This window comes from Ochotona princeps, chromosome 14 (assembly GCF_030435755.1).
Source record: "Ochotona princeps isolate mOchPri1 chromosome 14, mOchPri1.hap1, whole genome shotgun sequence".
Classification (NCBI taxonomy): Eukaryota; Metazoa; Chordata; class Mammalia; order Lagomorpha; family Ochotonidae; genus Ochotona; species Ochotona princeps.
The window spans coordinates 14,611,468-14,633,739 of record NC_080845.1 but is presented as its reverse complement, the minus strand read 5'-3'; the positions used below and the strand labels follow the sequence as shown (position 1 = coordinate 14,633,739).

Genomic DNA, 22,272 nt, shown 5'->3' with positions numbered 1-22,272 from the left:
CTGGATGGATCAAACCCAAAGTAGCTAGAACTCAAATTGATACTCCAATATGGGATGCTGACACTATAAGCAGACATTTAACGCACTTGCACTGCTTGCTGTTCCTTGGGCCTAATTCTCAATAGCATCACTATTACTTTCTTTTTCTTTTTTTTTTTTTTAAAGATTTATTCATTTTATTACAGTCAGATATACAGAGAGGAGGAGAGACAGAGAGGAAGATCTTCCGCCCGATGATTCACTCCCCAAGTGAGCCGCAACGGCCGGTGCGCACCTATCCGAAGCTGGGAACCTGGAACCTCTTCCAGGTCTCCCACACGAGGGTGCAGGGTCCCAATGCATTGGGCCGTCCTCGACTGCTTTCCCAGGCCACAAGCAGGGAGCTGGATGGGAAGTGGAGCTGCTGGGATTAGAACTGGCGCCCATATGGGATCCCAGGGCGTGCAAGGCGAGGACTTTAGCAGCTAGGCCACTCTGCCGGGCCCAACTATTATTTTCAAAATACTGCAGTTTGAATAGCAGTTTATATGCTAACCCTAACATACTGTAAAAAGACCATACTGCCAGGAGCCCAAGGTCTTTCAGGGTAGCTGTAGCATGTAAGTGTGAACACAACATACTATGACAAATTTTCAGGTGGAAATCTTAATAGACAAGCACACAAGAGGGGAGTTTTATCTTCCTCTAGAAAACTTGGAGAAATGATAAAGAAGTGCTGACATCAGATAAATAGAGACAGGATGCTCTTTTTCATATGGCCATGTCCAGATTTCTCTTTGTGTTGATCATTTTTGAAATTCCAGGAAACCTGCCTGGATCACACCTGACTGGGAAGCATCAGGCTACTGACTGTGCTTCTTCAGTCCTCATCCCTGCAGCAAAGTGGGAATCCATGCAGCCAGCTGCAGCTTTAAATCATGCCAACCAGAAACTCTGGCTGTGGTTTGAATTACATGGGAGCTTGAGAATTTGCTTGGTCTTTAACTAAAATTCCTAAGGTATCCAACCAGCCCTCAGAAGCCTAGGGCATTAGGCAGGAAGGGCTCATAGAGTCCCAGTAAGCTAACCACCTCCTCTGCTCTGAGCAGGGAAGAGACTTGTTTAAAGTAACAGAGCAATTTACTTTTGTAGCTGGGACTGAAGCCAGGTTGTATATTGGTTCAGTCTTTATGAAAAACCTAAATTCTCTTTGGAGTTAAAAAAATACGTTTGTAACTGTGAAGTGCAGTAGTGTCAAGTAATGTATTCAGTAATTGAAAATTGAAAACCTGATTTGAAGACCCAGCCCTGGAATGAACACATTGCACAACCCTGGGCAGGTATGAAAGAGGTATGTGATCTGAGGCTCCTCATCTGTAAGATTAAGATCATATTGAAAATAATACACATACCTTTCTCATGAGATTGATATGGGGTTCACTTGGAGTGATGAAGGCAAAAATGTTTGGGAATTTCTTTTTTATTGTGGGAAAACATGCAGAACATGGCATTTATCTACCCTCCTGAAACATTTTTAAAGAATTATCTCAGAGAGAAATTCATTGTCTGGGTTCATTCCCCAAATACCTGCAACAACCAGGATTGTGTGGGGCCTGAAGCCAGATGCAAGGAGCTCAATCCAGGTCTCCCATGTGAGTAACAGGAATACAATTATTTAAGCCATTACTGTTGCCTCCCAGTGTCCACTTTAGTGGGAACCAGAGCTAGGGATTGAACCCAGATGCTTTGATGTGGAATGCAGACATCTGTGTTGCTAGACCAACCACCCACCTGCTGTAAATGTAACAGCACCATATTGCGAACTATAGCAATATTCCATTATATATATTTTTCTTAAACTTTCTCATCTTTCCTTTTCATAACTGAAACTTCATTCCCATTGAATAACAACTCTCCCTTCTCCCCATCTCCATACCCAAACTCTAGCAAGTATCCTATTTTCTGCTTCTGTCAGTTCGAATATTTTAGATATCACGTACATGGAACCACATTTTTATTTGTTCTGTGATTGGCTTAGTTTTCTTAGAATATTGTCACCCACATATGTCTGTATTGCTGCCTATGGCAGGATTTCCTTAGTTTTTAGGCTGAGCAGCATTTCAAAATGACTAAAGATTATGGGTTTGTCTGGGCTGATGATTTTGGTGGTGTGATTTCATAGCTGCTGCTGATAGCTGAGACCAAGCAATAAATATCTACCTTTTCTTTTTCTTTCCCCTATGTCCATCTCCTGCAGATCAACCCAGTCGGTGCTATTTTCATGATGGTGATGGGGTATGTGAAGAGTTTGAACAAAAAACTAGCATTAAGGACTGTGGTGTCTACACGCCCCAGGGATTCCTGGATCAGTGGGCATCCAATGTTTCAGTTTCTCATCAAGATCAGCAGTGCCCAGGCTGGGTCATTATTGGGCAGCCAGCAGCATCTCAGGTAAGACCCCAGTCGTGCATGGCGCTTCCTGAAGACATCCAGTATCTTTGCCTTGTCCCTCAAAGCTTATCTCTTCAAAACCATTATCAGTGTTAGGCACAAATGAAGTATCTGTGTAACTGTACATGATTTTAGGGCTTCATGAGTGCCACTTGTGACGGGTTAGCTATGGAATAGTTCAAGTCCAGGAATATGGTTAGGTTAATGATTGCCCTCCTATTTCTGTAACTATTACAATGCACATTTTGGACAGGAATACTGTTTAGAATGCAACACTAACATTTAACTGGTTAAAAAAATTGCTGCATGTTCTGCTTGGGGTAGGATGAGAAAGAATGTCAAGCTGTGTGCTGCCTGAATTAATGATAATTTATTGTGTGGCCTTTGACTCCTCTCCCTACCTCTCCAGGCCCTACTTCTCCACCATCCCCCAAGTTTAAGTTGACTTTTATGGTCTCCAAAGACTTTTGCAATTGTAAGAAGCTGTGATCTAGTCCTCAGTCCCCTAATGTACTATTTATGTGCCATGACTCTTCCCCCAAGGACTGACAGCTTAGTTATGGGAACAGCAGTTTTGGGGCCACCAATGCTTGTGTGAGTCCACGGGTGATCATGTTATCTCCAGGGCCTGCTTTCCAATTATACTGCAGAGCAAGCACCTGCCTTCTTTGGAGACTCCCATTTCCCCAAGACACAGCTTAGTGTCTCTTACTGCCTGGTCCAGTAGTCATTTCTGAGTCCAGCCTACCCATTGGCCTGGCAGATAAGCTGTGGTACCAGAGAGTGTGTTGGTTTAGGTTCTTCCTTAATTCCAGTTTGCTGGGTAAACTTAACATCTGGATAAGAGAGACATTGTCCAGAGAAGAATCACTAGGTGTTATAAAAGATAGGAAGGACCAGCTTATTTATTGGCTATAGCATTTGTCATAGAATGTACCCATTTCATCTTTTTGAATGTATCCATTCATCTTTTTGCTTAGTATTTTATTTATTTATTTGCATTCATTTCTAAATGCCCTGAGGAAAATGGAAAGATCACATGGCATTTCTTGATTCATACCTGCATGTACTGTGCCAGTCTGGGATTGAATTAATGAATGTCTATCACCCTGATTGGTGATCATTCTCCCTGTGCCACCTCTGCACTTGCTGAACTTATGAATGTGTTTCCAGTTTTCACTGGTCTGTTTGTGTGTCTACCTTTCAAATCAGTCTTTAATAATTTGAAGATGTGTTTGAGTTATTTGTATTTGTCCTTTAAGAACATCCTAGGTAAAATTAGGTGGTCAGGAATGTTTGTTTAATTGACTCTGGGTACAATCCTAAAGGGCATACACATGAAGATATTCCCCCAAAAAATGTGGAAAATGAAATTGAAGGATAAGATTCCTTTGGTTCAAAAAAATGTAAATCCTGACATCCAAGTACAAACACATTGCTCCATACTCAGCAGCAAAGTAATGGAGAAGATCAAGGATCTTCATCCTATCCTGCTTGGAGATCAAGAAATTCCAAATCCATTGCTAGCAACTAGCTCCTAGAAATATTTCTAAACATCATTCAAACAGCTGAGCTGTTATCTCCTGAGAGGTTCACATGAACAGGAGCTGAGGAGGTAGCTGTGCTCGAAAAAATCATTCAGGGGTTATTGTTATTAATGTGAGAAAAGGAGAGACAGAATTTTCAGGTCTTAGCATCCAAAAGAAAGCTTCAATGGGGCAATTACACCAATCTTGTAAGGAGGGGCTATCAGGAATTATGGTTGATTATCTCTTCCTAAACAAAAATCCAATTAAAAAATCATTACAAATACTAGCTCTTCGATCTACAAAGAGGAGATGAGGAAACAAAATCATCCTATTGAATTATTCATTGTAACCAATTTTATTTTAATGAAATCGACTAGGTTCCATTATTCTGGGCTTGGACATAATCTTTGTTACAAGGAGACTTCAGCTGTAACTAAATTTGCTATAATGAGATCAGCTCCCTGGAGAATATAGGGTCAAGAGAGAGGATCTGTATGCAAGCTGGGTCCAGGACCAGGCAGAGGGCAGCCTAGAGGGCACAGAATAAGCCTCCTGAGCGCCTCATCTGAAAGCAAATGCCTGGAAGTCATGTACACATTATTATGCATTGCATATGTGTATACACAATCACCCTCATGTTTTCATGCACACAAACGTATGTGTACATGATGGGTATATATGCCCACATTCACCATGCACACATGTACATATATGCACAAACTGCAACATGCATACAATTGTATCCACATACACACACGTATAAAAATACGTCATGAAACACACATGAGTACCCCATTCAGAAATGTATGTGTGCATGTACACACTGACCATTTACATGCTCTTGCATATGCACAACACACCACCATGAACAAACATGCATGCAGACACATGCACAGAGCCTGGATATTCTTTTTTTAAGAAAAGATTTACTTATTTTTATTGGAAAGTCAGATTTACAGAGAAAAGGAGAGACAGGGAAAAAGATCCCCTATCCACTGATTCACTTCCCAAGTGGCTGCAACGGCCAGAGCTGAGCCGATTCAAAGCCAAGAGCCAGGAGCTTCTTCCGGGCCTCCCATGTGGGTACAGGGTCCTCTACTGCTTTCCCAGCAAACAGGTTGCTGGAAGGGAAGTGGAGCAGCCATGGCACAAACCGGTGCCCATATGGGATTCTGGTTCATACAAGGCAAAGACTTTAGCTACTAGGCTACTGCACCAGGTCCAAGCCTGGATATTATTGATGTAAAAATGTACCATTTCTTCCCACAAGGCAGGAGAAGGAAGTGTCATTACACCATTCATTACCATGTGCAGTGATTGAAGGAGAGTAGCAGTTAACTTTCACACTGTCTGAGCCTCCAATGAAGATTTTGATGGCTTGAGAGGAAATCTGGGAGACTCTTCGAAACTGGGCTTAGGAATAATTTGGGAAGATGCATTATTTGCCCTATTACCTTCCCTCAGCACAATTATACAATTATTCTCTCTCTCTCTCTCTGTCTCTGTCACACACAGAGAGATACATGCACTCATAGATTCATACATGAACAGACCCTGCAGCCTGCAGGATCATGAAATACTAAAACCAATGGAGAACACTCACTCTGCTGGACACCTCATAGCCAAGTCTGTTGCCCAACTTCAAGGCAGAAATCAGTGTCTACCTTGGAGAAACTATGAATTACAGTGGCTTTCACTAAGTCACACTGCATGTGAGGAGACTGTGAATAGAAAAATGATCTGCAAGTGACAGTGAAGACCTTGGAAATAGAGGTCATAATACCAGTTGGAAATAATTTAAATTATGAGCAATTTTAACTGGGGAACAAGCAGGGACACCTGGAGGGGTGGTGGTATTGATGATCAACATGCAAATCAATGGAAGTGCTCGAATTCTCCAGGAGCAGACTTTTAGTCACTGCCTACACCTTCAAGTTCAGACTGTTTCTGCTTGTCAAAGTCACCCCTTTCTGTGATTTCCTAGTGTTCACCATGATACATTGTCACCTTGGAGAATGGTGAAATGGTGAAATGGCAGGTGTTTCCATTTCCTTATTAAAATCGATTTTCCCATTCTCTGCCTTTGCTAGATGCTGCCAAAATGATAAGTGTCGGTGCTTGTTGGAGATTTCTGCTTATAGCCTGTCTAGAGCCTGTCGAAGAAACCTGTTTAGAAACTGAAGTTTAAGTCCTAGCCTCTGGCCTGATAACTATGAAAGACTTAGTTGTGAGAGCTCTGTCAAGTGACACAACTGTCAGAGTAAGTCCACAGCCTCTCAGTGTCTTGTCACTACTCTGAAGAAACCAATCTTAGGCAGGATGGACTAAGCCTTCAGTTGTGATTTCATGTAAGCCCATGACTTCTAATAGTTTCCAGGCTCCCTCGTCCATCCTCCTCAAATAAGATTCCCAAATTTGGTTAGACCAAAGCAAACCCTGAACATCGTATCCAAATGTTATCAGAAGTATCACAACTTCCTGGTTGTGCAAATTAGGCTGAACATTCTATAATAAGAGAGATTCCTTGGATGTTTTTGTCATGCACCTTCCTGGCCTAGTTAGAAGCAAGAACTTCCTGAGACAGAACAAAAATGGAAATGATCTGAACGAATCAAGTTTTCTGTCTTCTGGAAACCTCAGACATGGTTTGGTTTAAGTGCTTGCAAAGATCTTGTCTTGTTTTGTCTCCGTGTTTTGCATTTCTCTAATGTTTTACACCAAAGGCTGCCAAAATCAGATGCAGATATCCCTCCCTTCTGCCTTCACCCCTAGTGTTTCTACTGAAGCCCATTCCTTCCTGTAAAAACAAGGCCCTTTTCAGTGGCCTGAGGAGGACATACAAACACTAGGACTATCTGGAATTCACAGAGTTCTCCTTGGACTGCAAACCTTTAAGCAATCAACCTATTTATTTGATCAATCCTTTGAGGGCAAAACTTAGACTAATTGTTTCTGGGCAATTCAATGCCAAAGAGAAGCAGACCATTCTAAGATTGGCAGCTATCCACAGTGAAATGGATAGCTTTGTGTACAAGTAGGCTCCCCGTGCTGAGAGGGAGACATTAGGGCTGAGCTATGAATTGGATAGGAGATTCCTGCATTAGAAGGCAAGTGAAATTTCTCTGTAGTTGATTTATCTGACTTTATACACACTTCTGAGTATCTCAGTCCTTTGACATTTTGAATTGCTATTATCTATTCCTTAACAGGTCCATATTGTTCTGTGCTTTTCTATAAACCAAAAGACGCCATGTGTTACAACGAATTACGTATTGAATCATTATGCAGTTCATAAAACAGAAATAAATTTGAGTTCTGTGCTGAGGAACGTGAAGGGACGTGTTAGTGAGATGAGGGTAGAATCATGCAGATGTGGCCTTGCTCTTCCCACTTCAATTCTTTCTCAGGAACCTTGAATAAGTTACTCCAGTGACAACCTCAGTATCCTCTCCTAGAAAATGGGAATGAAGCTACTCCATGGAATACTACTCAGCTATTAAAAAAAACAAAAAAATGGGCCAAACTGGAAACCATACTGTTGTGTATAAACTAAAATTGAAATGTCAATGAGGTGGTCACAGAAGGTGGTTAAGAACTCGCATTTACTTTTAACATATTGGTTACTCATTACTATGTCAATTAATTCCATAATGATGTAAATTTTTGCTGATGGTATGTTGGAGCTTTTAATTGATCGGGATGATACTCTGCTGGCTCTGTCTTCAGACCAGAGAGGGTCTACCTAAGAAGCCGTTGAACTTGACGGGACAATAAGATGCTGGACTCTATGTTTGGTATATGCTTGCAATGGGGGAATCTCAACTGAACTTGAACTGTGGTTATGCAACAAGGTGGAGGAATCCACCATGGTGGGAGGGTTTGGGGAGGGGTGAGGAGAATCCAAGTACCTATGAAACTGTGTCACATAATAATTAATGAATTAAAAATAATAAATAAAAAAAATGGGAATGAAGGAGGATAACACTTGCCTCGTGGAGATTAGGATATGAAGATAACTCTCAGTTCTGTTTTAGTTTTCAATGATTGAGTGGTTAATTCCTTGTCCCATTCAGGTTGGGCTGCCTTCTCCATTCTCACCCCAAAGCAGACTATAGTGATCCTAACAGTAATGGAGTGAAGAAGCTCAGTTAGACATAATCAAATCAACAACAGTTTGCTGTATGATTGGGTACTTTGAGAAGCAAAAAAATAAAAATAAAAATAAGTACTGGTCTTTTTTCCTGCCCTCAGAGAGCTTACTACTCCCTTACTAGAAATAGCAACAAGAGACCAAACAATATGTGATCCAGAGGGACTTCCCTAGGGAAGAACCCCTGTTACTGTTAGTTTACTTAGCCATCACAGATGAGAGCCAGTGTGTAGGATGGAAAAGGCTTTTGCCCAATTTCAGAAGGCCTTGGACAAATTATAAGAATAACAATTACCAAGGTCCTCCAGATTCTGTACCAAATGCCTCAAGTCCTAACAAAGCTGCGTCAAAAATAGGAATCAATGTTGTCATGACCCAGATTAGGACACTAAAGCTCCAAGAGTTGAGCAACTTGCTTTGGGGCTCATCCTTGGAAGAGAGGAGGCAGACTCAGGTTGAAGCCATGGCGATCATAATGGGAGTCAAGGCACATTCAGGTGCTGCTTGATTCAGTGGCTGATGACAGAAAGTATCTAGGAGAGAAGCTACCATTTAGTCCTATTTGTAACGGGCTTATAGTTAAAGAATACCAAGAAAAAGGAGCTTTGCCTTCCAATAAGCCAAAGACCACCCCACTGTTCCCACTGTTTCTATCTCACGCCCAGATGTTCACCTTTTCGCACTCATGTGTTCAGCCAGAGTATTTCTCTCTCCAGAGGGCCTCCTCCTAAAATATGTACAGTAAATGGAAATATGGGAGAAACACAGGAAGTGTTTTAAATTGCCAACCACCACATGTAAAAACGATTTCTTAGATTCTGGAATGTATGCCTAATTATTGCTGGGATATGGGATAAAATGAAGAAAGACACAAATAAAATAATTATAGATGAAAGAGGAAGCTTTACTCAATTTATGGTTTTGTCACAAGCCATGTGTTACATACAGGAAACCTTAAAGTGCCTGAGAATGAAAATTGCAAGATGTGTGTATTTCTTGGTGACCTCTGAGTTTGAGGATAACAGGGGCCCGTTGCTTGTATCTTTATCCTTGTCTCCAGATCAAGGTACCAGGTACTTACTGAGCTCTCTGGACACAAGGTAAAGAAACGTTTCCACACACTAATATATGGTAGATGACAATATGTATTCAGACAGGAGAACCTAGAGAGGGACAGAGTAATACAGGTATACTTCAAAATGCTCAAGAAGAATCAGAATAAAAAAATAAATGTCGTTTTATGCAAATGTGTTTCAAAATTTATATAAACCAAATATTCAAAAAGTTCATGAAAAACGCTGTGAGAAACACACAAACGTGCATTTCTCAAAACTTTTTGCACCCAAGTACATTGAAACATTAATTCCATTTCCCACAAACTTTTGCTTTTTGAAATTTTCTATAATATAGTTTTGTATGTATAGGGATACCCTCTCGGCTGCCCTTCCTTCTCCCATTTCTCCTCCCAACAACATTCCCCCCATATTATTACAATAGTCCTTCAGCAATAGCCAAAAGTCCAACTTCTGCTATTTAAGTGCATCATGGCACTGTAGGCATAAGCAGTGGGTGAAAATTGAGTATTATGTTGTCCAGGTTTCATTGAAAGTCCTGTGTGATTCAGAAGTAGCGATGTATACTGCAACGTTTCTTTACTTCTCAATATGCTAGGCTTCATTATACAAGTCATCAATGAGAATACATGTATATACATGTTTATCCTTATATCTAAGTTTTGTATTTTACATGAAAGTCGCCTTATATCAAAGAGAACATAAGATATTTGTCCTTTGGGTATTAGCTTCTTTCCCTGAGCCTAATGGTTTCCAGTGTGGACCATTTTTTGTTGCAAATGGTAAAATTTCATTCTTTTTAATGGCTGGATAGTATTCCATACAGCTGTTAGGTGAACCACAGTTCCTATTCTTCTTTTGATGGGCATCTGGGTTGTTTCCATGTCTGTGCTATTGTAGATTACGCTGCTGTAAATATAGGATTACAGATCCCTTTCTCATATGCAGATTTTACTTCCTGTGGATATATTCCCAACAGTGGGATAGCTGGATAATACGGTAGATCAATTCTCAGTTGTCTGAGCACTCTCCTTATTGACTTCTACACTGGATGCCTTAGCCCACACTCCCACCAACAGTGAAGTAAGGTTACTTTTCTCTGCACATCCACACCAGCAGGTGTTATTTAAAAAATTCTGAATGTAGGTAAATTGCATTGGAGTTAGGTGGAATCTCAATTTTTTTTATTATTTGCATTTCCCTAATAGCTAGGGAGCTTAAGTGTTTTTTCATATGCCTATTAGACATTTGAATTTGTTCTTTTGAAAAATGCCTGCTCATTTCCTTGGCCCATTTCCTAACAGCGTTGTTTGTTTTGTGAGGTTGAGTTTCTTAAGCTCGTTGCAAGTCCAGGATATTAGTCTCTTACCAGTTTTGTAGTGTGCAAAGAATTTCTTCCATTTTGTTGGTTGTTTCTTTGCTTTGCTGATCATTTCCTTTGTTGTACAGAAACTTCTTAACTTGATATGGTCCCATTTGTTTATTTTGACATAAATTTTCTGAAGTACTTGAATTTTTTCCGGGGAAGTGATTTTCAGCTTTTTTTTTTTTTTTACAAGGGTAAGCTGTGGGATGGGCAAATGGATGTGCACACAAATACTGTGAGAGTGAGTACAAGAATGAGACAGAGAGAGAGAGAGAGAGAGAGAGAGAGAGAGAACGTGCAGAAGAGAGAAGGAGTCCAGTAAGAAATGGAAAAATGAGAGATGAGCTACAAGGGATGGTTGGGGATATGGACTTAGCATTAATCCTAAGGACAAAGGGGAGCATTTCTGAGATTTTGAGTGCCATACTCATGTAGTCAGAAGTTCCCTGAAAGAAAAGTGTGAAATCCTACATGCCAGACCTTGCACTGGAGGTTTCAAGCACATGATTTCTCATCGATTTCACAACAATCCAATGGAGATTTTACTTCCCCTCTCAAAAGGAACTGAGCCTCAAGGAGCTGAACTGCCTATTGCCTGCTTCCTTCTGCTGTTTCTCTTTGGGTATCAGGTTGCTGATATCACAGCAAAGCAACCTCACTTAGAAATGTCTGCATTGAAAAGCAATTCCCCAATGCAGTTTAGATAATACTGCTCACAATAAACAGGTAGGAAACTTAGGCTTAACATTCATGCTGAGGTCACATCTAAAGGTCATATGCCTGTCCATTTTCCACCTGTCCTGCTTTCAACTGTGTTCACCAACTCCCCGCATTTATGATAAGAGACTGAGTCCGCCAATGGTGGCAGAGGAGGAGATGCCAGGAGCCTTGCTGAGATACTAGAGAAGATTCCAGTTTTCCCAAATACTCACGGGATCTGCTTTTTCCTGGTGGTTTCTGAACAATTTTTAAAAGTATATGTACAATTAAGCAGACAGAATGGAAATTACTATGGTCTGTTACAGTCTGTCCCATCAGTGTAAAGTGCTCAGAACTCCCTCCAGGAGGTAGTAAGTCGAACCCCCACAGCCTACTGGTCCCTGCAGTTACCCTGAAACTTGTCACTGGAACTTGGGGCTGGAGCAGTTTTAACCTACTAGATCTATGTGACCCAATGGAGAGTTCTGTCAAGAGCCTCTAGATCCTTTCCTGTCTCCATCCTTTGTTCATTCCTTCCTTCCCCAGTTTTTCAAGTCTGTGAAACTGCACACCCCGTGACTGCACATGGGATTTAACCCAAACAGTTTTGGGTGATGAGAGATGGAAAGAGAAATGAAAGAGATTTGGGATAAAATCCATGTAGCTTCTAGTTCTATGATACAGCTCTATGACTTTAGACAAATGAGTTAGTTTTCTTTGTCTCCGACATTTTATCTGGACATAATAAAAACGCAGAATAACATCTCCATGACAGTTGCTTGTAAGGGATGAAATGATTGATTCATAAATATGGTTTTCCTTCTGGTGGCACCTGACAGAATTTTACAGATATGCTTCTGTTTGTGAAGTTTTGGCAAATGAGAGATAAATCCAATTAGGACAGAAGTGTAGAGTTGTTTATTTGTTTGTTTGATTTTTTTCCTTAAGAAGTCATCTTTGAGGCTCAAAGATTGAAGCAAATAGAAACAGAGTCTCTCTTGATCTTACTTCGCTTAATTAAGATTTGACTTTGATTAAACAATTTCTCTGAACTCCTTGGTCTCCCATCAATTGTAAGGTGTCTCTGGTATTGAAATTAAAAGTCAACATCCAAAGCATCATTTTCAGCCAAGGAAGGAGTGCCATTGAGATGAATAAGCTGATCTTTGGCCCCTGTAGGATGTGATTTCCATGCAGGGAAGGAGACACTGAAATGAGTTCTGTAATTTGAAATAGATTTTCAAGTAAGTTGGTAAAGAGCTGTAATATATGGAGTTAACTTTAGAGAATGTACTTTGAAGAGGAAAGGTGACCATAATGGGAAGTTATCTATGAAGTTACTAACTTTTTTTCAGAGGAGCCTTTGGGAAAAGTAAGACTATCATTTAGGCCTGTCGTTTCATTTGGAGGGCAGCATAAATCCTGGAGCCAGAAAGACCAGTACTTTTTTTATTGGCTGTGTGACACCTGGCAAATGATCACTTTCTGAGAGTTGTTTTTCTCTGTACAACGAGTTGGCCATAAGTACCTGGTGGGCTAACACATATGAACAGTTTCAGGCATTCCTACCTTTTATTAGACATCCGATTTATGTAGGTTCAGCTTCCTACCACAGCATGTTATCTCTATGTAAACTGAGCCTGAGGGTAGAGCCGAAATTGATAAGAGAGGAGAGAAATGGAGAGGATAGAGGAATAGGTCTAGCATTTATGGGTGTTCCACAAACATGTGTTGATTGATCAAGGGAGGTACCACATGGAGCAGGGTGGATCTGGTTTGAAGGGTGAGTCTTAATTGCTCTTGTTAGTTGACTCTTGACTTGCAGCCCAAGAACAAGTAAGGCATTGTGGTTTGGGACTGCTTCAACTGGTTCTCCATGGAGAACTGATCTATCACTGCCACCCCCTTCCACATCCCTTCCAGGGAGGTTCTTGGCCTTGGTCTTCCCTCTCCGCCCAAGCTGAGCCACTGCGATATCATTGCTTTATTGTCTACGTACTCTTTTCCTTATTTTTGCCTCAGGATCAAACACCTTACTCCCATTCCTTCCACTAACTAGCTCAGGCTCCCTTAAGCCCCTTCTTTATTCTTCTTTTTAACTCCCCTGTTTTTTCTTTCCTCTGTTTTATTACTGGTTTGTTTTAAGTGGGGTCACCGGCATGTAGCCAGCATGACCTTCGCTGTGTAATTTAGTTTCATGTTCTGTGCCCAAGAATCATGTGAGAAATGTAAACTGTGTTCTCTCTGGAGCTGTGATGCACCTAGAAATCCAAAGTCAGTCAAGCTTGCTGTGCCCACTGCTTTGATAGTATTGAATTCTGTCCCCAAAACCACATGATCGTTTCTCCAACTCTGAAAGTAAACTTTCCCAAGCCTGGCCCCAAGGAGGGGGTGTTAAGGGGAGTCGGGGTTTGACTGCACACAGGATGCTGTTTTTGTTCACGTGTGTACTCTTTTGCTTGTGTTTGCTTTTTAAGCGTTCTATTCCTCATTCTGTATCTCTCAACATCATTTTTTTTTTTTTTTGAAAATTAGCCTTGCTGTGTTACCTGGACTAACATGGAGTAAGAAGAGCTTTCTACAGACTTTGTTCATCCCACTTATGGGTTTCTTAAAAGTTCCCTAACTCTTCAGCCAGATCCAGATGCCAAGAGGCCCTGGGTACATTTTTGCCTGTTGTGTTTCCAATGAGAAATGGACTCAGAGAGGCTGTATGAGATACCCTTGCTGAGAGGCACACATAGTGCCAGATAAGGCCAACAGAGTTTTTTCTAAGGTCCCTATCCTCCCAGAAACCCTTTCCAAACTGTATCATGTGTGTAGATGATGGAAAGGGGGCAGCTGAGTGCTATCTGCGTCTCTATCTTTTCTTTGGAGAAAGGCCCTTTGGGGGAGGCAGAGGTTTGGCAAGGATCTGGTCTATTGGCACAACAGTGCTTTTGGGAATAGGAGTGATGCCTGGTTGATGCTCCTGTCTGCAGTATGGATTCCTGACATCCAAGGATTCAGGGAAAGGATACCAGGACCGTGCTTTAAAATGGAGAACATGAACTGAGATGCAGCCGGGAGCAATGCGCAAGTGCTTGTGTTTTAAAAAGGCAGAACTCTATCAGTGTTAAGAAAGCAGGCTCTGGACCAGCTTCCCAACAGAACTTTATGGGATGATGGAATCATTCTGCAGCCGCACTGTCACATAGCCCAAGCCACCTGTGATTGCTAATTCGTTTAAATTTAGACAGCTCATCACAGCTCTGGCTGCCCTAATGGACAAAGCTGGTCTAGAGACTATGACATCCTAGTGCTGCTCTCTTACAGTAAGATCTCCAGCAAATCACTCAGCCTATCTGAACTTCAGTCTTCTCATCTGCAAAATGGGACAATTATGTGGCAATTTTGAGGATTTTATAAGATAGTACCTAGAAATAGTTAGAACAGTGTCTTCCACATGTTTCCTACATCCATTTGATTAAATCCTTATAACCATCCTGTACATGGGAACTGTGTACCCATTTCACAGACAAAAAAGCAAAAGGTTCAAAATTAGCCCTTACCATAACTGGTAGAAAAGAAGCAGGTTTAGTTCTTTCTGGCTCCAAATTCCATATGCTTATTATTGCACCACATTACATACTCCAAAAATATTTCTTTTTTGCTTATTTTAAAATACATATATATATTTATTCTGACTTGAAAGAATGACAAAAAGACACTTTCCATCTGCTGGTTCACTCTCCAAATGTCCCATAATAGCCAACACTGAGCCATGCTGAAGCCAGAATCCAGGAGCAGCATCCATATACCCCATGTGGGTGTCGGGGACCTGATTTCTTGGGCTATCTTCCTAGCAGCATTAGCAGGAAGCAGGATCAATAGTGGAGGACCCAAGGCCAACTGGCCTTCAATGTGATGTGGGTATGCCAAGCTTAACCCACTGCACACAACAAACTCCTCTGGAATCTTCTTTTCTGACAGCTCTTTCTCTGCTGGAGATTTGATTTGCTAATAAATTAGCGATCCTCTGTCTTAAACTAAAAGTCTCACAGATTCTCATTGGACAGGCTTTGGAGCACAATCTCTTTCATTCAAGTATTGATCTCAGTGGTCACTCACCTGGAAAACTGTCATTATTATTTCCTGTGAGATACAGCATCTGCACTGGGTAAGGCCTGTTTGCAACCTGAGCCAATCTTTCCTCACTGTCCAGGTAGAGTATAGCAGGTTGCAATCCCTACATACATATTGGGTTTTCTCTTTTTTTCTGCCAGGGAACACTATCATTGCTTTTACATCTCTCTCTCTCTCTTTCTTTCTCTCTATGGCAAAGTCAGATGTACAGAGAGGAGGAGAGACAGAGAGGAAGATCTTTCATCTGATGATTCACTCCCCAAGTGACCGCAACAGACAGAGCTGAGCCGATCTGAAGCCAAGATCCAGGAACTTCTTCCAGGTCTCCCATGTGGGTGCAGGGTCCCGAGGCTTTGGGTCATCCCTGACTGCTTTCCCAGGCCACAGCAGGGAGCTGGATGGGAAGCAAGGCTGCGCCGGCACCCATATAGGATCCCAGCACATTCAAGGGCTTCAGCTACTAGGCCACTTTGCCAGGTCCATCTCTCTCTCTTTTTAAAAGATCCTTTTTTTTTTTTGGAAAGTCATATATATGTAGAGGAGGAGAGACCGAAAGATCCTTCTTCCATTCCCCTATTCACTCCCCAAATGGCCGAAACTGCCAGAACTGAGCTGATCTGAAGCCAGGAGACAGCAGCTTCTTCCAAGTCTCCCATGTGGGTGCAGGGTCCCGAGGCTTTGGGTCATCCCTGACTGCTTTCCCAGGCCACAGGCAGGAAGTTGGATGGGAAGCAGAGACTCCAAGATTAGAACCAGCACTCATATGGATTCTCTGCATGTGCAAGGTGAGGATTTTACCCACTAGGGTACCGCACTGGGTCCACTTTTTCATCTCTTTAACATTTAACTGTCCTACAATGTTTAGCTCAAGTGGTTCTTTTTTTCATGCTGCCACCTCTGACAATCTCAGGGCACGAGCAGTTGTCACTTGACTGTTGTCTCATTGCATGTCTGAAAAGATGCCTTAGGTCTGAACACAGCTGGTTCTTGGTTTACATTGCCTCTGTCCAAAGCTTTCATTGCAAACTATAACCATCAACGGATTTGGGCTCCACATCCTAACTTTTGCTATTTCCATTGCCTACCTCCTGGAAGAATACTTTTTCGGAAAAATATTGAACATTGCTGTTAGAAACAAAAGCTGTTAGTGATGGCTCCTGAATAATGGTATTAAATACCCACAGCAAGTGATCTCTTCATGTTGCAAGGCACAATTCCCTGCTAACATCATAGGTGACTGGAGTAGTCAGGATCTTCTGTTGGTTTATCTCTTTACATTACAAATGAGCCAAGTGGCACTGTGGAGTCAGAGGAAGAAGAGCCCTATCAACCTACCCTGAGCTGCTCTGGGCCTCTGTGGCCTGCCCCCACTCCTTAATGATTTTTGTGCTTTTATATGTTCTCCACTGTGTGTTGCGGCACCTGGAATAAGGCCCGGCACACAGTAGGTTGGTGATAAATAATCATGAATAAATCTCCCTCTCACTTGGCCAACAGCTTTGAATGGAATGCAGGTAATAGCTTCTGAAAGCTATGCAAAGGACTCTACTCATTTGTCTCACAAGAACAACTTGGCTACCAATGGTATCCCTGAGATTAGCTTCCTCCAGTGATGGATGACAACATAGAGGGTTTACCTTTCTGGCTTGAAAGTGTGGTTCACCTTCAGGGAGGTTGTTCCATGAGAGGCTTAACACAGTAGGGTATGAAGGGATGAGAGAAAGAAGGAAGATGGCAAGGAAAAGTGACAGAAAAGACTAAGTCGGAATGTAAAATTAAAGAAGAGAGGACAAGGAAATGATGTTAGTAATAAGAGTAATAGCGTAATGCTAATGTTAAGAGCAAACTGAATGGTATGGTTATCAAGTAATGACTCTCAGGAATGCTGCACTGTTTGCATGCAAGTCAGCATGTCACCTCTTCTGTTAGGTAGATACCGTAGTTTTTTCACTGACTCACAGAGTGATCAACTGAGTCTTTATTCATATTTCTGCAGTTGGCACAGGGGCATTCCAGGAAAGTTTAGAACTGGAACCTAAGGCTGTCTCTCTGGCACCAGGAAGACACAACAAGTAAGCAACAGAGGAGGAAGATGTTGTCTGTTTTTCCAGTGTATGGTATAGCTAAGCATTTGCATGCACTGAAGACCTTTTAGTTCCCCTTAAAGACCCTCCAGATCAGACCCTATCTTCCACTTCCCCAAGAATGCTATGCAGCCTCTCAGAATGTTCCCAGGTTGTGTGTATTTAAAGTATGTGTATTTAAAATATGTGTCGATTTCCTCTGCCCAGTAGAAGGCCCAGAAAAGTGTCAGGTGTAAGGGTTGTTGAGGAGCTGATATTGTGGGTCCCGGATCTAGCTGCAGTTTTTAGCAGGGAACGGATGCTTTTGCACAGATGTGTGCTTCCCTCGCCAAGTTTTCCACTGGGGGAAAGCATCACCCTGGAAGGTCCTTGTCCCTCAGCGGGCTCTGCTGATTGATAGGTGAATGCATAAATCACCGATGCCCATGGGGAACCTGGTGGGAAAAGGCCTGCATTTCACAGCACAGCCGTTGTCTCTACCTGACATCTAGAGGAACAGATGAGAAAAATACTGCCTTTGTCCTTAGGAATGTGATTTCTTGATTGAGCTGAAAGAACAACAGGACATTGCTAAAAATACAGGCATTTCCGTCCTCTTACTCCTTAAGTGTATTGCATTACTTGCTTTGGAGCTGCTTTCTCAGAGAAAACCAAACTCAAGGTATTCAAGGCAAGAGTGCTGTCTGCTCTTCAGAAGCGAAGGAGGGAGCCAGTCACACGGTGACCTCCAGCTCTTAACATGAGTAGTGACCACAGGACCCATGGCAATTGTGTCCTATCTGATCGTCTTGGTGTCCTGTCAGCCTCCCTGTGGATAATATCTTACATGTCATCCTGGGCACGCTTTGTTACCCACACAGCTTAATTGGGAAAGCTGGAAAGGAGAAGGAGGAGGGGAGAGAGGATGGAACAACAACATCAACAAAAAAACATCAACCTGGAAACTCTTTTTATGAACTTGAAAAAGTCATGTTCTTTCAAGACACAGATGTTTTTAAGTGAAAAATCACTCCTCTGACCTTTGTTGAATAGGCCAGTGTGGTCAAGACTGCCATTAACCACAGCTCAATTATTCCTGACCAAGGTGACCAGGCACCCAGCTTGGATGTGGTCACTGTTTTCTGATTAACCCACAAAGGTTCAGGGGCTCCAAGAAAAAGCCCAATAAGTAGTCAGGAGGCTTTGAAAGATAGCCTGCGCTCAGCTGAGTGGCTTCTTGTTCCAGTGCTTTTGCCAGGACTGTCTGTGGTCCTCGATTTCACTCTACAGTCAGGTGAGAGAATTCATTTTAGAGAAAGCTAATTGGGTTTGTGATTTGGGTCATGGATGTGAATCTCGAACAGGCAGTTTTGATGCATGAGGCTATAGAATGCTCAACATTTTGCAGTCTTGTCTGGAATTATGAGGCTTAGGTGTTCTGGTCTAAAATGGAGTATTTTAGTACTCAGTGTTTGGCTCTAGAGTTGACAACGTTTCCGGATTCCAGAAGAGAATAGTTGGTGCCTCTGGTATTCTGATCCAGAATTAAGCATGCCTTAGAATCCCCATCCACTGCTGGCAGCTGCTCTTACTCTTACCTGACCTGAGTATATACTGGATGGACACCGCCCAGTGAATACTCTTAAACTGATCCAGAATTTATAGCACACTTTTGTCCTAATTTAGATTTCATGAAATTTCATTCAGAGCTTTCATTATAGATGTGAAAAAGACAGGTGTCTCAAAATGCGGAAAGTTGGCAATGTGTTTTTTAATAGCATGCTCAGAACTTTGCTGCAGGTTTCAGCATCTCTAAGTTTATCCTTCATGTTTCTGCTGGTGACATCACCGGGGGAGCCGGGTTTGTCACGGCTCAGCTGTGGCCCAGTTTTTCCCCTTCCTTGGCCTTCTTTTCTCCCACGCCTGCTCTCCAGAGCCTGCATGACATGAAGTTCTGTCTGTCAGTCCTGGCCTTCAGGCTCAGCCTGCCTCAGAAACTTTCTTTTCCGTGCCTCTCCCTTTACCTGCACAGAGCGTGAACACAAGCCTACCACACTTTTCTCTCGGCATTTGTTTGCTTAATTATTTACCATGCTGCCCTTATGGGTCATGGGAGCTGGTTATTGCTGTTTTCCTCCAGGATCGATTTTTCTTATGTGGACCATGGGAATAAAGCACCTAGGAAGTGTTTGTGGAGTGAGTGGAAGATTTAATCAATGATGGAGAATTGAAAAAGAAATATGGGAGACTCAGGCAGGAAAAAAAGATTTTTTTTTGACAAAAGAATGTTGAGACTGCCAGTCCTAAGGAGTGTAAGGAAGGCCCTGTATCCTGCTCTCTTGACTCCATCAATGTCTCCTGCTGGCGGCGGCCCTTGTGCTGTGAAGTCACCCACGGACCATCTGGCTGGGAATCCCATACTCCTCCATTGCTGCAGGAGATTGCGTAAGCTGGATGGCAGCCTCCAGATGTTAGCAGTTTCTGCTCATTCTTTCCCTCCCTTTTCAACAACAACAATAATAATTAAAACAAACACAGGCCTCGTCCCCCTCTCGCACCCCTAAAATTGCAAACAGGTGGGCTCAGATGCCCTTGCTTTTCCCATCCCATCCCCTGCCTCTCCAGCCAGGCCTGCCCTGACCTGAGCTGCCCAGCTGTCTCAGCTGCTGGTGGCTTGGGCCTCAGAATCCTAAGAGGAGAAAAATGGCTGTATCATGAGAAGCCCCTGTCCTGTGGTCCCCACCCCCGAAGCCTTGGCCTCCAACTTAAATGGATGTGTTTTGGAAGACGAGGTGGCTTAAGAGATTAGTAATGAGATCCCAGGTCTTTCAGTGCTGGGTCAGGAGTTCAGAGGCGGGCCTGGGTGTTGAGTGAATGGCATAATTAGGGAGCCCGGGAGCAGGTCTGTGGAGGGCCCCTGTGAAATGAGCCCAGCCAGGCCTTTCATGGCAGCGGTTGTCAGCAGCACAAAAGCCGACCTCCACATCCGACACTAATCACTCTCTCTTGTTAGAGGATTTACTAGCTGGAGGAGCCCAGGACCCTGCCCATCACTTCCTAAACACCAGTATGTAGATACAGACTCAGCCCAGTGCCTGGCTCTACCATCTGTGAAATGGGGAGATAACAGCCCCCATGGGTGGGCTTGGGAGAAGTATCATTTCAAATGGTAGTGAATAGTATGATGGTCACCAACTCCTATTATGGCTATTATGATTTCCTTCACCTTCACAGTGACAGACATGTGTTATCACCACTGTTTGTCACTGTCTTCGTTATGATCATCACGTTCACGGTGAGGATCTATTTCCTTATTTGTAGAATGGACTGGGAACAGACCTGCAGGCAAGGGTTAAGCCTGGGCTTCATCATGCCCTCCTGACAGCAATAGCCTGGGCATGCTGTTTGTCACCTCTGAACTCAGTGCAGGAGTGCCAGTGACTTCACAGGGAGGTGAAGGCAAATTGAACACTGGTGTTATGCCAGCTTTGTAGATCCTCTCTTAGGCCTCTGACCTAAGCTTCTCTCTGAAAAGGAAGTTGAAGCACCCGATATCTGTCCATCAGAGATTCCGAACTTCGATCTGGAAAATTAAGCCACTGAATCAGTAGTCTCCAAGAATTCATTGTATGAGTCTAAATGATTCATGCTCTAAGAAATGTAGTTTTCCCACATGTGAAAGTGTCAGTGATGCTCAGTAATCACTGTACTCCTGGCCAATTTAAGGCCTGGTGTTCGCCTCATGATCATTTGGTCAAGCCAGTAATTTGTGCCTCAGATCTCAGAATTTCATTCTTAAGGAACGCAAACAGCTCCAGAGAACATCAGACCATTAAGGAGTGTGAAATGCCTAACGGGTTAGGGACTGGTGTGTGTGTGTGTGGTGTGTGTCAGGGAGAGGGACAATCAGACATTAATCAGCCCAGAACTGAGCCTCAAGGCTGTGGAGGGCATCCAATACCAGGTTATCTTATCTGTAAGTGTCTCGTGGGTGGCGGTCCTAACATCTGTTGCTATTTCTAGTTCTCTGGGAGGCAAAAAGAGACATCTCTCCCTGCACACAGGAAATGCTTCTTTGCTTGGTTATCTGCCCAAGCCGAATAATAAATCCTCAATGTGAAAGAAAAGAAAGCAGCCCCTCCTTCTCCCCTCTATCTCTTTAAGGCGGGCATCAAAGGGGAAAGCTGTGCTGGAGGCCTGGGGAAAGTGATAATTGTTTCTAATGATCGGGGAAAAGAAAGCCAGACTCCCTGTTCTTTCTTTTCCCATTGCTATTAAATGTGTAAAAGGGAGGTGGAGGAGGGGATTGGAGGGGTGTGTGTGTGTGTGTGTGTGCATGTTGTACTATATATTTGTTAACCCTTAGTTGCTCTTCAAATGTTTTCTGTTCATGGCTCAGTTTGGAACAAGGGGCATAGGAGAGAACCAGAGATGTATACAGGAATGGAGTTAGGAGAACTCTACAGCACTCTGTAGCAGTAGGAGAGGCCCTGGACTTGAATTTGAAACATTTGAATTGCATTTGTTCATAATGCACTGTAGTTGAGATAAGGCTTATAAAGTGTTAATGGTCATAGCTTATTCTTGAATTCTGCCAATCCTTGCTCGTTGCCCATTATGGGCCTGTGATGATTCCAACAGGCCAGACTTCATTCTTGTCCTCAATAAACTGATTGGTCAAGTTCAAAGATTGCAAATAGGGTTGATGTGCTAGGCACATTCTGACCAATGTAAGTAGTTCCCTCTGTAGTGCTTTTCGTGTTCTTTGTGGTGGATTTAGATGCTAATTGAGAGGGAAAGGATCTGGGGTTTAATTGACAATAACTGTCCTGGACAA

The 22,272-nt window shown here is 42.6% G+C and overlaps 1 protein-coding gene across 1 annotated transcript in view; it reads left to right on the top strand.

Annotated features, from left to right (window-relative positions):
- Positions 1 to 22,272, top strand: part of PAPPA (pappalysin 1) — a 246,820-nt gene that overhangs the window by 146,505 nt on the left and 78,043 nt on the right. The window contains exon 10 of the mRNA XM_036496589.2: positions 2,237 to 2,430. Within this exon, the coding sequence (XP_036352482.2) occupies positions 2,237 to 2,430 (194 nt within the window). The remainder of the gene's footprint in view (positions 1 to 2,236; positions 2,431 to 22,272) is intronic.